Source organism: Engystomops pustulosus, chromosome 6, assembly GCF_040894005.1.
Source record: "Engystomops pustulosus chromosome 6, aEngPut4.maternal, whole genome shotgun sequence".
Lineage (NCBI taxonomy): Eukaryota > Metazoa > Chordata > Amphibia > Anura > Leptodactylidae > Engystomops > Engystomops pustulosus.
In genome coordinates this window covers 47,043,291-47,060,887 of record NC_092416.1, presented here as the reverse complement: position 1 = coordinate 47,060,887, position 17,597 = coordinate 47,043,291, and the positions used below count along the sequence as shown (strand labels likewise).

General features: G+C 44.9%; 1 protein-coding gene across 2 annotated transcripts; it reads right to left on the bottom strand.

The window, feature by feature from the left end:
• Positions 1 to 865: 865 nt before the first annotated feature.
• On the bottom strand, positions 866 to 10,203 carry SPSB1 (splA/ryanodine receptor domain and SOCS box containing 1). 2 transcript variants are annotated; one of them, XM_072155940.1, is made up of 3 exons: positions 10,052 to 10,203; positions 4,193 to 5,006; positions 866 to 2,545 (listed from the first exon to the last, which is right to left on the bottom strand). In XM_072155940.1, the coding sequence occupies exons 2-3, from the start codon at positions 4,884 to 4,886 to the stop codon at positions 2,418 to 2,420; spliced, it is 822 nt and encodes a 273-aa protein (XP_072012041.1). In that variant the 5' UTR covers positions 4,887 to 5,006; positions 10,052 to 10,203; the 3' UTR covers positions 866 to 2,417. The 2 variants fall into 2 exon arrangements, with proteins under 2 accessions (XP_072012041.1, XP_072012042.1); XM_072155941.1 differs by having other exon boundaries at positions 9,916 to 10,056.
• Between the last annotated feature and the right edge of the window lie 7,394 nt (positions 10,204 to 17,597).

Sequence of the window (17,597 nt, the reverse complement as noted above, 5' to 3'; positions counted from 1 at the left end):
AGTCATAGGGCTCCTCTCAGTAATGTGATACGAGAAATCTTTAACACAGCCCTGCCTGGTCCTCTGCCCAGGTTCAGCACTTGAGCATGAGGCCGGTGTTAATCCACAGAGAGGAGAACATGATGCATGCAGCCCTTCACAGAACTATTACAAAAGCTGTATCCCATCCCAGAGACTTTATTTTAGCGTTGCTAGGGCTCGGCGTATAAACACAGTAAGCTCCTACCTCATTTATTTTAAGTATTTGCTACAGCTGGAACTGAACCATGTTTGGGTGTCTGGCCTCAGTGAGCTCTTATTTGCGAGTCTCCCACAGAGAACAGACGGCCTCAGTGCAGTTTATAGCCGGGCTTCACATTCCGTACAAGGAGAGGAGGGGCACGGACTAGACAGTCCACATATGGTTAAAGGGTGCTAAAACTAGAAACACACTTCCTCTTTACCTTGATATAGTCTGTCTGAGACTGCTCCATTTTTGGAGTCGATTACAAGTCTAAAGACAATGTCAAGATCACACTGGAAAGGAAGCAGGGATTCGAAGAGGACAGATGGTAGCATGTGGAGGGGGGGGGGGGGGGGGGGAAGGGTGCAGTGCTCTTCTCTATGACCTTACAAAAATCTGCATGGGTTCAAAGGTCATGGAGAAAAAGGTTTACAGATTTTCTAATTTTTATTTTAGTGCCCTCAAATTCTGTAGAAATTTACAGATTAAGCTTAAGTTTGCATATGAAGCAAAGATCCAGGACAGTCCATACAAGCTCCTGGTATAAGTCAGTCCCAGGCAGTGATAGTCACATTCAGAACAGACCTCCAGAGGCGACTCCTTACAACCCACCGTACTACAGCAATGAAGGAGCACACAGTATATAATTAAACTATTTCTTTATTACAGAATTTATTATCTACAGAATTATAAAGAGATTAAAACTGTACAGGCCACAAACTGTAGACAGTAAGGAGACACTAAGCCACTTTGGAGGTGGAAGACTACTTGCACAGGGTCAAGTTCAGGAAGGTTGTGAAAACCTCCAAGGAACAACTTGTAAAATAAAAACCTAATTTGTGCAATGCAGCAAGAGTCTGTATCCAGCAAAACAGCTTCTGAGCAGGTGACGTAGGCACAGGTGCCACCCTTACCACCTTGGCATGGTTGTGCATTTCAGTTTCTTTTTTTTTTTTAAAAAGTCCAATTTCTTAGTACCCTACAGCAGCAGTGTTTTATAGTGCACCCGTCACCCACAGAGAGGCAGACATTGTACGACACATGTGATGTGGCCATCAAGGGCGGATGTAATATGGTGTAGACACAACGGTTCAAGACAAATGTGCTGCCTCTAGTGTCACCAGGTGACTGATGCACTTTCACAATTCACATACCTACACACGACATAAAAACATTAACCCGCTGTACCTGTGCACTTATTGCCTTCTTCATTTCTCTGGATCTACATGGCATTTAGGGGAGGGGGGGGGGGTGGGGACAAACTGCAGCTCAGGCTGATTGTGAAGAACTTCCAAGGCTGGAATACATGTAATGACCTAGAGCCATGAAGATAACATGACTTTCTACATGCATCCATCTACAGGTATTGTCCAAAGGTTGCACCCAGTATTACAACTTGGCACCATTTAGGGATAAGCTGCAATACCAGGCACCACATCCAAGAGCTCCACCATTCTAGCTAAAAATAAGACTTCCCCTTATGTTAAAAAGGCTTTAGCAATATATTGCACTTGTTTACCCATTGGCATGATTACTTGTGCCAAGAGGGCAATAATTCAAAGGCAGCAAGTAAAAACCCAGTTAAAAGTTGGTGCTGGACTCCACCACCCTCCTGCCACAGCCATTACAATTGAGGGTGCACTATCCTGTTACAATATGTAGAGCAATAGCCAGCTACCAAATATAACAAACCGTGCCAAGCCCTTAAATGCCCAGCTCTGGTAAGAGTGCAGGGTGATTGTAGATGCCATGTAAATGAGAAAACAATGCCAGGTACTGCACATCTATAATCCGACTAGCGTTTAGAGGCACAACAGTAAAAAAAACAAAAACGTGAGACATACATTTAAAATGAATAGACATAAGAGCCCATCATAGGGCGTATTGGAAAAGGTCTTCCCCTTACAAAAGACCATTAAGTTAAAAAGAAAGATTTGTCACATGATTCATTACACTAAGCACGACCAAGTCACACGCAACATTCAGATGTCCTTCATACAAAAAAAAAAAAAAAAAAATCCCAATGGTTGCAATGATCCCAGAAAGATAAAACTTGGAGGTATTTTGTAGTTGGAAGCATGCACATGAGGAAACTGTACCACCATCTTCCTACCAACAAGCATAAAGGACAAGAGTGGAGTCCCGGGATGCACAGCACTGGGTGACTAGTCCATGGTGGCAGTAGCAAGGATTGTCAGTGGTAGAGCAGGTAACCTTTAAGGGAAGCTGGCAATGGAAGAGTTGGTATTTCATTCAGTCTCTCTTTTCCCAGTGCAAGTCGGACGGCTCGTCGACACAAGTCCATCAAAGGAAGGGGCTCAGCTGTAAAGAAAGCAAAAAGAATTAATGCACAGCAGATAGGAAGGAGGAATCAATTCACTCACATGGGGTATAGTGGCACATGGAGTTTTGTTTTATACCACTACACATCAGAATATGCAAAGTGAAGAGCAGGACAAACTGTAGATACAAGGTCATGTCTAATGCTAACAAGTTGGTGGGAACCAGTGAGGGTCCTATTCCCCTGCATAATTGGACTATTCCCTATTGCACAGCTGGAAAACTCAGACACCTCCAGAAATGGCCTTTGAGAATGGAGGGACAAGGTATTCTCAACCTGCCACATCAAGTGAATGTAGTCAGCTTTACCTACAATTCTCTTTAGAGCCATTCTCAGCAAGTTTACCAAGAGGCTTACCCAAATATCAGTATTTTCCCCTAGAGTACAAAGAATGTGTCCTACCAAGACAGCTTCATGATAGAACCGGGCTACTAAACCTCCTGGGGCGGTAGCCAGTGCTTACACAGCATTTCAGTAGTTATTGGCATTGTACTCCCAGACCACGACATTAATGCTGATACAATATGAATTTAGAAGGAGGGAACACACAGCTCTGTAGTATTATACATGCCACACTGAGCCTCTGCCAATGCAGGGTAACCGGTGCCACCCGCTTCCCTGTATTCTGACAGAGCATTGGCATTACTACACCCAAGTCATGGACTTTGTTCATTCATACCCTAGATCCATAGGGGCACCAGATGTTGCAGAGCGACTTCATTTAGCGAATACGGGACTCCCAGTTCTTGTGAGTGATGTGTCCAAGCAGTCAGCCCTCCACCAATCAGCTACAACCCCTTAAGTATATTCATCCATAACATGTGAAAGCAGTTATCTGAATGCAGTTTACTTAACACAACCAGCATAGTACCTACCACTAAAATGCAGAAGAGACATCCCCCCCCCCCCCACGCTCTGTATGACAGGGGGTCTAATTTACCATGTTGGAGAGCTGGAGTTAAGAACAGGCAGAAGTAAAACCTTCAGAGGTGACATGTATATACAGTAATCCAACTTCATCTATTAACACCTTAAGGGTTTTTTGGGTGGATTGGGGTACTCTAGGCAATTGATCATACCTATACCACCCATTAGACTATTTCAAAAGATCTACTATTATGTATGCTATTGTCCATTTCCATAATTACACAATATTAATGCTGGTTACTTAGAGCTTGTTTTTCTAGCTACAGATTGCATCACAACATTAAACAGATGCAATACTAGGACACAGACGCCCAGCTCTGGGGTTTACCAGGTCACTTTGATTTGTTTAAATTTACCATCAACTTAAGCAATCATTCTGCAAGTCCTATATGTTAGATGTCACAAATCAGGAATGTGTTACTACACTCAGATGATGTATGGCCATTGTATGCAGTGGACAACCAGCTAGACATTCCCTTTGTGTGTATAATGTAGGTCATCTATAGAGATCCTATGAGTTTACACACTGAAACCAGACTGAAGGTGTAGAATAAGGACAGGTTACCTTCCCTTACAGGAGATTAGCCAGAGCAAACATTACACCGAGACAAGAGTTTACATTTTGGAGACAGGGTAATGTTAACTGTCTGCATGGAGCAGATCCACTGCTGCAGTCATCCCGACAATAACAGATTACTTACGGTCAAGTCCATTTATGTATCGCATTCGGATTTCACAGTGGCCCCATACTGCACTGACGATGGGGTACAGTTTCTTTCCCTTTAATCCTCTGAAAGCTGTGCCCATGTACTGTCCGTCCACAATGAAGCTCAGCGTACCATCGTCCATATCTAGTACCACCAGGAAAGAATCCGGCACAATGAAGGTCTCGTCAGGCTCCAGAAAAGCAGGGTATGTTCTACTTGGCTGATTTTTACCATCGTGATACAGTTTGTTCCTACCCAAGTCCCAGCCCCAGGATTTCCCATTGCTTCCTATAAGTGTTGTATAACCCACAGAATGAAGCGGAGCGTCTGCGGTCGCTACTCCAACTACGGCGTGAGTCCCTCGCTGTCTCATCACCCATGTTATCTCCCACACATGGAGGCCTCGTGTATAACCAGCTTTGCCACGAATGGCATCAGTACTCTGTGCCACCGGATGCCGGTGAAAAACAAGTTTATCATCCTCTTTGACAAAAACATTGAGCGAACGGTCGTTGTTATTCCATGAATGTTGGAGCTGGACTTCATGAGACACTGGAGGCATATCCAACAAGAGGTCCAGACGAGAAGGTTTACAATAGTCCAGACCCTGGAGATCTTGTTTCAGTGGTCTGTATGCTGGGTCCCTCATGTCCACCGTCTTAATGCCTCCTGTGACCTTCTGACCCATATTCCACCACAAGCTTACAGGTTTTATAGATCCAGAGGCAATCTCATTCAGTTGTCCAGCCTCCCCACGTCCGCTGTCCAGTAGGAATCTCTAAGAGGTTAATGTTCAGGCCTGGCTGATCTAATGGAGAGAGAGAAGAGAGTTAATGTTTGACCACATTCAGATGGGAAACATTTGTGAAAGGCTTTCAGCAGATACAATGCTACAGTATCTTAGATATATCAGAGGCTTAAGCTGGACAACACGACCAACAGAGAAGGGACCAAGATGGATACATGGCTTCTTAAGGGGTCACGGTGTAACCTATGAGACCAGAGTATTGAGTGCCAATTGCAGGCACGTAATGAACCCTCGTGGGCATGCCACAACAGAAGACGTTATGATCCCGTTCTCAGTGGAGACACTCCCTTTCAGTTCAGAATGCATGCATGCAGTGAGTTTAAAATCCCATCCATGTGCACTGCCATGAATATACAGGATGCACGGCATACATACAATGTTGCCATGTCTGGACTCAATCCAAGAGACCTATTACAAAGCAGTGAGTCAGTAAAGTCAGCACAGAGTCACAAGCAGCTCCAGTGGCATTTAACAAATACACGATGACTTACAAACACGTTATCATTGGCTGGCCGATTGGCACAGAAACACTTAGAGAAATAAAGGTCACCACTTTTTTGCCATAGCATTACAAAATTCCAAACCAGCGTGCACATTTATGTATTGCACAAGGACATTAAGGATTACAATGTTCTGTCATGTGGAGAGACCTTTAACCACACCAATGCATTTACTCCTTATCCAAGATAAAGTAACTATCAGTCTTCCTGGAACAATGAATTCCAAAAGTTTATCCTTACAATAACCGCTGTCAAACATTGAAGTTTGCATGTCAGGTAACACCCATTTATTTTATTTCATGACTGATTTTAGCTAGAATTTCTCTTTAGCTGCCACCAACCTTATAACAAAGTACTTCACCACAGTCAGGGCTCAGTCAATGAAAACAGGTGGAATCTAGCGTCTACGGAAATGAATAACCGTATAGAAGATTGTATGAGATTTTTGATTCACACAGCAGACATCCTGTCTACAATTTACTGAGAGGAAACCTGAAGAGAGCAGGACTGAGGACAGTGATACAACACAGAGCAGACACTTACAGTGCATGGGATTAGTCTGACAGCTCACATTTATTTTTTGCTTGTGTCAGAGACCCATGTCTGGTGTATTCCCAACATACACATCCATGACTTCAATGTACAGGCAAACATCAGCCATTGCCCCTGTGGGAAGAGGGCAATTCACACCTGGCATGTGAAGGTACACTGGTAAAACTAAAGCGAAACTTTCCCGCTATCTCACAATAGTAGTGTCCTATCATAATGACAGTCCATCAGTGTGATCTGTGAATCCCAGGCTATCATGTCCATCTTCAGGGTTCATCTTCTATTGTAAAAAATGACCGCTTTTTATGCAGCGATTGTACTTCTGTAAAAATTTGACAGTGTAAAGGAGCAACCAGGCCGTCACCGGTTTATGTAATGGAAAACCCCTGCAATAAGCTGGTACCAGGGAATGTTTTATCACAGGCTCATTACTACTCTATGGGAGGAACAGCTGAGGACCTGTTAGGGAGATAACAAATATTGTGTTCATCATTAAAGAGGTTTTGTACCAGTTACCTACTATTCACAGGATAGTGGACAACAAGCCAATGTCTGACTGGCAACTGGGACCAACACCGATCTGGAGAACAGACCCCCAGCAATTTGGAGAATAAGGGTCCCATTTTAATTCATGAGACAGTGGCATCCTAACATTCAATAGTATGAAAAGTGCTTGGCTTTTCCCAGTAGTTAGACAGTGAATGGGAGTGCTGGAGATTGCAGAGCGCTGTGCTCTGCAGTTTGACACTCCCATACTATTGAATGGAGCAGCAGGATACATGCTCAACCCTACCACCTAATCAAATAATAAGAACGGGAACCTAGGTTTAACAGATTTCTGGAAGACCATTCTTATGACTGTGGGGGAGGGGCAGATTGGGGACAAGATGTAAATTAGTACATCCCTTTAATCAAGAAACAGCCATGGCACATTGCTGGGCATCATCCCAAATTTGCCATCTAAATCAAATGTGAACTGAAGCCAATGGTTTCTTGTGCATATTCAGGCCAATCCATATAGACGGCAGTCAGTGCTGCAGATTATGTGCACAGACAGGTTAATACATCATACAGATCAACGATCTGCGACAGCCGCAAGTGGCACAACCCCAAGCGCCATTCTGTCGCTCTTTTCGCACCACAATTTTCGGTCTGTAAGCGCAAGAAAAATAAAATATTCACTTCCCCAGTGTAGACTGATGCAGAGCAAAGACAGGATGTCAAGAAAACCTCAGACAGCAGTAGATACATCCTTGTACAAAAAGACTAAAGGCAAATCAGGAAGTGTAGTAGACTAGTGTAGTAGCACTTTTTTTAGCACGTTTTCACAATTTTCAGTAAAATTTAGTCATGCAGGAAGGTTAAGAACAGGTTTCAAAATACAAAAGTTATAAAGACAAAGCTGCGTGGCTACAAAGCTCGTGTCAGGCCACGGATCAGGATCCAACCTGGAGAAACTATAGGTGGCCATAAAACTATGTTACTAAAGTTTTTGCAGGAATAGTCCGGATGATTCTGCAGATGCAGCCATACAAGTATGGTGACAATAGGCAAAGGACAAGTCATTCTGGGATTGTGCAAAATTTCCCAAGGAAAGGTTTCCATTATATTCCAAGAATATACTTTGAATGACTTTAATGAACAAATTTATGTTAGTATATACACGGCCATATGCATCAAGAACACTTTGGAATATTACATAAAACCCAATTTAAAAGTATCCTAAAGGTATAAACTCAGTTGGCAGCATTTACCAACCTGATGGTTGAGGTTGCAAAACTAAATGTTTTTTATGGGGTAACAGGCTCTTGGGTCATACTAAAGGGAACAGACAAACTCAGTCACATCTCAGAAGATGCGGAGGCAAAACGACCAGACTGATGTCTACACCCAATGAGTTCCCACAAGCCTCAACAGCAGGAGATAAGCTTATGTTTGACAAGTCAGAGATTTTATGCCTATAATAAAGCACATGCACAATTTCCCCCAAAATGTTTTGCTGGGGGAAACAATTATTCTGTTAGTTTCTCCTTCTGGGGGCTTTGATAGGATCCAAAAGTGGAGTTTTCTGAATCCATTTGGCTCTTTACCATGAAACCAGGGTTAGAGTTTGTACATTTACTGTTGCAATGGATGTTGATTGGTGATGCAGCATAACATTTATATGCCATAGTAATATAAGAAGAGTCCATGGCCAGTCAGTCTACTGAGCCTCATCTTTTATATATGCATGCAAGGTATACATTATAAGAGACCCAATCTAAAACAAAACAGATAAGGGCATCATGAAGACTCCATCACATTTGGCTTCTTGCATGCAAGGACTTGTTTACATTGGGATTTACTGTGTGTAATGAAGCCCCATTTTATATACCAGTTTGTTGCTCATGTCTAGCAGTCATTGTGGATAGATCAATTGTTGGTTCCCATACAGTTTTCCCACTTGCTACTAATAAATCTGAGTTTTACACATGGACTATAAGCCATGTTTGCTAAGAAACTGTAGAAGACTTTATACACATCTGTTCAGATACCTGTTATTAGTTCAGGTTATCGTGTATATAGACTTTTGAACCTTTGTGTTAAATAAACTCATTATCTTATCGCCAAGAAAAGAAACAAGAGCCAGTGTGTAACTACTGAGCAAACACTGAGGAGCCCTAGGCCGATAGCCACTGCAGACAAGTATCACTAGTAACCAAAAGGACCCCCACCCTCCCCCCAAACACCAACTCACCCATCAAGAGGTGATGTCATACAGCTCAGGCTAGAACTGGCACCTAGTTAAGCCACCAGGTAGTACATGTAATTCATTAGAGCAGACTTCTAATGCATTACATTGCCGCAACAGAACTATAGGAGAGCACGTGCCTGGTAACATTGCTGGAGAAACCACTTGTCAAGTTCTGATGGCCATTGATTTTTTACTAACAAACTGCACCAGTAACAGTGCTACCGGATTTTTCCTTACAAACTAAGCAACTCCATCCTCTGGCAGACTTGCATAACCTTCATCCCACATGCCCAGCAGGACCCATTCACACACTTAAGAGTGTTTGGCAGGGCCATCTGAATTAGGGACCATGCAAAGCCTTGTTTAATGTAGAGATACACATGCTTCCTCGCTGTACGATTAAAGCTCAGTGCTGTCATTTGGCATGGGATGCAGAGAACACCAATATATACCATTTATACTCAAGAGGCTCATCCTCTGTACTGTGGAGAGTACAAAATCCAGCCAGAACATTGTCTGATTCATGGACTGAGCACCGTCGTAAGAATCAGCGCTTAGGTATATGGTTACTACATACCTACATGTCAGTCACTACAGCCTGCAACATAGGGCACTGTTGGCATATGCCAGACACACAATAATGAAGACTGGTCAAAAAGACATAGAAAATCACTCCGATAAGCAGCAGCAAGGGCCCATTTATATACAAGGCCTCCACCGTAACTGTCAAAGTGGCATGAAGGTGCTGCTGAGAGTCATAGTAAAGAACAACATGTGGTACAACCAGGTCTATAGAGCAGCAGCTTCTCCTGATGTAACAAGTGACAGGAGCCAAACACAAGGCAATAATGTCCCCACATATAGCATCACTGGCAGCAGTGCCCACAACTAGGGCAGCACCCAAAGACAACCAGCAGCACCCCACTCACTGCCCCCACACCCCCTGCACAGCTGCCCCCTATACCCCGGGCAGCCACAGGCGCTGCAGCAGCACAGCACCTGACCCCCTCCGCACAGGACAACGGGGCCGAAATTCAGAAATGTGCAAGTCACTGAGGGCCAGCAGGCCCCGCCACCCCCTACCCCGGGCACAGCACCGGCCCCGCACACCGAGGCTGCTACTCACCGCGGCCCTCCCTGCGCTAGTGTCCGCTCAGTGCGGGGCTGCGGCCCCCTCAGTGTCCCCGCACTCAGAGCCGCGGGCTCCCCCTCCTCCCCTGTGCCGCCGCCGCTGCTCTGTCCCCCGCACCGGGAGCTCTCACCCTGAGGCGCCGAGTGAGGAGGCGGAGTGCTGCACGGACACACTCGCGAGAGCAACCGCCACCAGTAGCCACGCCCTTCCAAGAGACTCCGCCTTGATCCAGCCAGCTGCCTGGCAATCCCAACTTCCCGCCTGCTAATAACCTGCACAAGCCCCGCCCATAACGTCATAACCCCACCTTCAAGTCCCTCAAGCCACGCCTACTTGTAATAGAACACGTGTTGGCGCTGAAACAGCTGTGTACTTAACCCTTTGTGGCGCATGCTTGTTTCCTGCACCTAGCGGTAAGTGCACAGGAGTGCACATGATAGACTCCTCCCAGAAAGGAGGTCCTATGACCGGAGATTTCATTTTACACATGAATTGTCTATGTTTATGTCTATGGAAGGCAAATTCTTTCTAAGTGCAATAAGATTGTACAATTCTCCACCAAATGAGACTCTGCCTTGTAAATCCCTCTAAAAGGCCTCATCCATGTGTTACCTTTATATTGCGATAACTGTCCGTAAACACCATTGCATTTAAAAGAACAATTCAATTGCAGTGGGAGGAGCTTCTCCTTATGATCGCGGTCACACGTTCCGCCAGCAGTCTATACAAGTCTATGGAGATGCATCAAAAGCGCACTGCACTCTGAGACACATGCAAGTGCAATGCGTTTTTCACTGACCAATTGCTATAGAAAAGATAGAGCTCAGTCCTGAGGGCGTGTTCACACAGGGGGCGGGGCTCGGGCCGATCACATATGCGCTTCCGGGGAAACTATTGATTGATTGAACGCAACGCTAGCAGAGCGTATGAACGTGCCCTCAGTCTTTTTCACGCGTGTTATCTGCGTAAAAACGCATTGAAAACACAAAAAAATGTGCGTTAAAAACTGAGACACAGAACAGACTCTGAGGGCGCGTTCACACGTTGTGTTTTGACCTGCGTTTTCATTGCGTTTGAAACGCATATACAACAGCAAGGAGGGGTGATTTGCCTAATTACATCACCGTTAACATTTCCGTTTACAAAACGCATCGTAAACGCAATGTTAACGCAATGTTAACACATACGTTAACACATGTGTTTTGTTAACGCATGCGTTAACATTGCGTTTACTAACGTAAACGGTAATGTACTTAGGCAAATCACCTCTCATCAGCTGTTGTATATGCGTTTCAAACGCAATGAAAACGCGACCAAAACGCAACGTGTGAACGAGCCCTCACTGATTGAACTCTGAGTGCGCGTTTACACGTTGCGTTGCGTCACATTTTAGGCGTTTTTGACACATTCAAAAGGCTTCAGCCTTGATAACGTGACGCAACGAATGCGCCCTGATGAAAAATGTCAGGTTTTCACTGACCAAATCCCGTTCACACCTTGATCAGATTCTTACGGGATCTACAATGCAAGTGTGAAAGAGGTTTGTGACACACATGTTTTTTTTTTTCATTGCGTTTTTGCATCCTTGAGGCCCCAGTAACACTGTGGGCGCGTTCACACGTTGCGTTTTCATTGCGTTTAAAACGCATTACAACAGCTGTGGAGAGGTAATTTGCCTAATTACATTACTATTTACATTTGTTAATGCTATGCGTTAACGCATGCATTAACATCGCGTTTACAATGCGTTTTGTAAACGCAAATGTCAACAGTGATGTAATTAGGCAAATCACCTCTCCCCAGCTGTTGTAATGCGTTTTAAAACGCAATGAAAACGCAAACAAAAGCGCAACGTGTAAACGCGCCCTGTGCGTTTTGGTTGAGTTTTCAACAGCTAAGGATGGGTGATTTGCCTAATTACATTACTAGTAATATTTGCATTTACAAAACACAGTGTAAACACAATGTTAGCATCTGTGTTAACAATGTGTTAACAAAATTCAAATGTAACACATATGTAAATATAATGTTTACATTGCATTTTGTAAATGCAAATGTTAACAGTAATGTAATTAGGCAAATCATCTCTCCTCATCTGTTGTAATGCGTTTCAAAATGCTAACGAAACACAATGGGGCACATTTACTTACCCGGCCCATTCGCGATCCAGCGGCGCGTTCTCTGCACAGGATTCGGGTCCGGCTGGGATTTAAGATGGTAGTTCCTCCGCCGTCCACCAGGTGGCGCTGCAGCGCCGAAAATAATCTTAACGCCCCGGAATGCACCATCCCATAGAAGGTGAAGGTGAGCGCTCCCCAAGCGACACATTTTCGGTTTTTAAATGCGGCGGTTTTTCCGAATACGTCGGGTTTTCGTTCGGCCACGCCCCCCCGATTTCTGTCGCGCGCATGCCGGCCCCGATGCGCCACAATCCGATCGCGTGCGCCAAAAACCCGGGGCAATTCATGTACAAGCGGCGCAAATCGGAAATATTCGGGTAACACGTCGGGAAAACGCGAATCGGGCCCTTAGTAAATGACCCCCAATGTGTGACTGCGCCTTGAAAAACGCATCATAGTTGCATATTGGTTTTTTCTATGGGTTTTAGGCCGGTGACACATTTGGCGTTTTTGTTGCGTTTCTGCTTCTTGCATATGCGTTTGCCAAATGTCTGTTCTGCGCGTGCTTTTGACCTGCAGAACTTGCATTGCACTCTGACCCATTGTAATCAATGGGTCTTTTCAGACTTGCCTTTTTTTTTACGCACACACGCGCCATACAAGTCTATGGAGATGCATCAAAAACGCATTGCACTCTGAGACACATGCAAGTATATAGAAAAGAAAAACTGAGACACTGAACAAACTCTGACTGAAAACTGATTGCACTCTGATGCAAAATGTGCGCTTTTCACTGACCAAACCCTGATCGCACCCTGATCAAACTCTGACGTGATCTGCAATGCAAGTGTGGAATGGGCCTTAGGCTGGCGCCACACGTAGCGCTTTGTCTGCGCTTGCAAACGCAGACAAAGTCGCGCCCACCGACGATGCGATCGGGCCGAAGCCCGCCCTGGTGGGCGCGACTTTGTCTGCGTTTGCGTTTGCAAGCGCAGACAAAGCGCTACGTGTGGCGCCAGCCTTACTCTACTAGCTACACACAGAAAAAGTCTTTATAGCAGAGCTCACTGTGTGTTTTATTGATAAGGTGAGGAAGCAGGGATGTTAGTGTCATTGTATTTTATATCCATCTATCATCTCTCTTTTTCTATATGTCAGAAACTAGTACAATGTTCTTAAAGGAAACCTACCACTTGTAGTGGCAGGTTTCCGATGGAAATACCGGGCACCAGCTCAGGCTGAGCTGGTGCCGGAGCTTATTTTAGTTAGTGTTTTAAACCGCGGTATCGCGGTTTAAAACACTTTTTAAACGTTATAGCCGGCGCAGGCAGGTACGCGCTCGGCGCTTACCGTGCACGCGGCTCTCATTCACTTCCTATGTAGCCGCGTGCACGGTAAGCGCCGAGCGCGTACCTGCCTGCGCCGGCTATAACATTTAAAAAGTGTTTTAAACCGCGATACCGCGGTTTAAAACACTAACTAAAATAAGCTCCGGCACCAGCTCACCCTGAGCTGGTGCTCGGTATTGCCATCAGAAACCTGCCACTACAAGTGGTAGGTTTCCTTTAAGCTAAACAAAAGTGTAGCTAAACCCCAAACCATGGTAATCTAACCACATTGTCAGCACATAGCACCTCATAGTACAGAGGAATCATGAAGTGTCTGCTTAGGAGGCACAGAAGGGAAGAAGGGCCATGCATTAGTGAATTTTACCCTACACAATTTAGTGGTTTTTAGTTGGCTCATAGGTGCACTTTTGTGAGCTATAAATATTTGTTTTCGTTAATGTTGCCATTCAAGGGTGTCAGGATCAGGGGTAGCGGACCCACTGAACCACCGCGAGCGATGACGTAAGCCGACACCTCTGAGTCTATGTGGTACCCGGTTTTCACCAGAGGCCGCCACAAAGCCGGTTGGACTTGCTGCGGCACTTTGCTCGCGATGGTGGCCAAGGCGAGGTACATAATGGTAAGACCGAGGCATTGAGACGAAGGCAACTTTTGCCGTTTGAACTGCCCCAACCCAGTAGGGGCTAACTTGTATGTTACTGGAGAACCCCTTTAAGAAGTGTAAGGGAAGAAGGGATGGGTTTGTTGAATTTTACCATTCCTTATCCATGTATTCTCAGGAGAGATTAGCAGCCCCCAGTGGTGTCTGGCAGTGGCTGACTTTAGAAAATATGCATGCCCGGGTGTGCCCAGCATGTGGTGGTTGCTAGGAGGAATAGTCATCTTAAAACATTGCATCACCTATGTCCAGTTACACAAAGGTCAACATATCAGGGCACATTTACTTACCCGATCCTGCACATTTCCCGATCTGGAGTGTCCGACGAGAATGAACTCTGCCACGATTCACTTACATTGTGCGCCCGATATCCTGCATGTGTCGCTTCCCCGCTCAGGTCCGCCGGAATTCACCCTCTTCTTCTCGGTGCTTGTAAGTGCATTGGCTTGCAACACAATTTTAAAGTTAAATCCGTGCGTGCGACACAATCCACTTCTAAATCCCTGTCCCAGTGGCGCAATCCCTGAAAACCTGACGGAAATGCGGCCGCGGGACCCTTAGTGTTTATTCAGTATGAAAATTTATATGTTACAAATGTTCATTCTTTTCCCTATTTTTCATATTACACAGCTACTTTTCTCAGTTATGAATTTTTTATGTCCAACTAAAATGTGGAAAGGTATTCATCTCTTATCTGATCTTAAGAATAGCCGTCATTCAGCATGAATACAACTTTCAGAATCTAGGAGGAGACAATTCATTTCCAGACACATTAATTTCACATACTCAGGGGCTGTCACCTTTAATCTGATATTTCCACTTTTGCCCAATTGCTGTTTTTACTGTAATTCATTTCCAAGAAGTATGTAAAGCATTCAGACTATGAGACCGAACATTACATGGATGTAAAGTGCCTCTTTCAGAAGTCACTCCAATTACAGGATACGTTCTGAGATGACAACTATCAAAGCCAACCGGAGCTTTCCCAAAGCAGTTGTAAAATGTTTTGTCTTCCGACTTTCCCAGAAAATTAAAATTAGGGGGAACGTCAGTGTCGACAGATCAATGTCATATACACAGACATGGAATCGCAGAAATAACAGTCTAAAAAATGTGAGCTGCTCAACTCCTTACACAGTTATAATCAAAGTTTTCACTTCATCTCACCACATCCATGTTCAATACAAATGTAGAGCATCAAATTAAGGAAGGAAATGGATCTCCACCAGGGTTGGACTGGGGTGCCTGGGGCCCACCAGAGAAATTGATTCTGGGGGCTTACCATACCGCTGCCTAGAAATATTCATTGGGGCAGATTTATCAAGTGTCTGAAAGTTAGAATATTTCCAATTGCCCATGGCAACCAATCACAGCTTTAAAATATTCATGAGCACTGGTGAAATGAAAGCTGAGCTGTGATTGGTTGCCATGGGCAACTGGAAATATTCTGACTTTCAGACTGCTTGATAAATCTGCCCCATTTTATTTCACAGGAGTTCACGGCGGTTGCATTGTGCTTAGCACTAACTTACCAATAAAAATAACTAACTATAACCCATCACCTCCTTCGTATGTTTTCTGCAGCACATAAGAAGACTAGGCACTGACATTATAGGAATAGTCTAGACAGTTAGTCAGTAAGGATTAATTAACATAGGTACACCATTAGGAAAGAAAAGAAGGACTTATCTGTGTCCAAACATGTTTTTGGTGCTAAACATAAAAACCTAAAATTTACATTGGTAGATCATGTACTAGTTCCCCGTAGAGGAGGAGATAGGCAGAAAGCACGATTGATAAAAGAACTATAATGGATTAGGAAACTGAATGCTATGAAGCCATATGGGTGGAATGTTGAATATGCGCTTAGCTCCGTTATCTGATACTATAAGCTCTGTTACCAATGTCATTTAATATACAGAATGGTTTGTAGAATCAGTGTAGCCAATGGATATGCAACTAAAATTGACATGATTATATTTCTTATTTATTTTTTACGTTTAAAAAAAAAATACCCCATATATAAGGATGCACAATGTGGTAAATTTTGTTTATTATTTATTCCAGACACAATATTGAAGATGTTTTTGTACACAAATGAAATTCACTTAGAGTACCGGCACAACGGCAACAAGATAGCGTCTCCCGTAACGGTGTGCTCCCATGAAGGATTTGAAAACCTGTGTAACCAGTCTAATCCGAAATATCTAAAATATCTCCTGAATTTTTTTAGTTTAGAAATCCCCCCCTATGGAGATTGCCCCCAAAGAATACACAAAAGAGGACAAGGAACAGTATAGTCTTCATATAATAAGTGTAAGGAAAGTTGGTATAGCACGTTTGACTGTTTTATACAGCTAAGCGGTGCTTGGAACAATCCTGAACATAAGGCTTTGGAGTTAGGGCATTGTTGCCCAGAAGCCATATGGTAGAATCTGTAGTTAGTCCTCATACACACATGCACCAGATTGTGTCGCAGGTGTGCCATGGCAGGCATAGTAGGGGTGTGATAGGAATAGGGAGACTTGATTGGCTGGTTCCACCAGGAAGTGTTTCTACACCTGTAGACATACGTAGTGGGATTATTAGGCCGCGACGCTAGCGCACAGGGGGCAGTCCTCGGCCGGAACGCACATGCGTTTCCAGAGAAACGCATGCGATTGGCTTATCAATCACATGCGTTTCCCTGGAAACGCATGTGCTTTCGGGCCGAGGACCTCCCCCTGTGCGCTAGCGTCGCGTTATGAACGGACGCCTTACTGATGCCGATGCCATTGAAAATTACAGTGCGATGCACCCGGGGAGACCTCCCCAGCGCACGTCGCACTTTGACCCAGGATTTGCGAACGTGTGATGACGTCAGGCGCCCGCGCATCCTTTCTCAGTGATGCCTTTCGCTGCGGGCAGCCGAACAGAAGAGGAGTGCCGACAGGTAAGTACAGAGGAGGGGGCCAGGAGGAGGCTGGAAGGCTGGAAAGAGAAGAAAAGAGGGGCCTGAAGGATAAAGGAGTCTGGGGGAGGACAGGGGGCATGAAGGAAGACAGGCTGAAGATGGACAGGCGGGCTGAAGGAGGACAAAGGAGTCTGGGGGAGGACAAGGGGCCTAAAGAGGGAGAAAGGAGTCTGGGGGAAGACAGGGGGCCTAAAGGATGAGAAAGGAGTCTGGGTGAGGACAGGGGGCCTAAAAGAGGGAGAAAGGAGTCTGGGGGAGGACAGGGGGCCTGAAGGAGGACAAATGAGTTTGGGAGAGGACAGGGAGCCTGAAGGAGAGCAAAGGAGTCTGGGGGAGGACAGGGGGCCTGAAAGAGGAGAAATGAGTCTTTGGGAGGACATGGGGCCTGAAGGAGGAGAACGGAGGAGTTTAGTGTATAAGGAACATAGTAATCTGGAGAAGGAAGAAGACAGAAGGACTAGAAGGAGGATGGGGGGGGGGTCTGGAAGAAGAAGAGAGAGGAGTCTGAAGGAGGAAGTTAGAGGAGTTTAGAGGTGGAGGAGGACAGAGGAGTTTGGAGAAGGACAGGGGGCGGGGAGTAGGAGGACAGGGGGTCT

Bases quoted from the DNA above. Each gene is read 5' to 3' on its own strand.
- SPSB1 (XM_072155940.1), bottom strand. From the start codon at position 4,886: ATGGGTCAGAAGGTCACAGGAGGCATTAAGACGGTGGACATGAGGGAC. The intron at 2,546-4,192 runs GTAAGTAATCTG...CTTTCTTTACAG, and splicing joins ATACATAAATGGACTTGACC to CTGAGCCCCTTCCTTTGATG.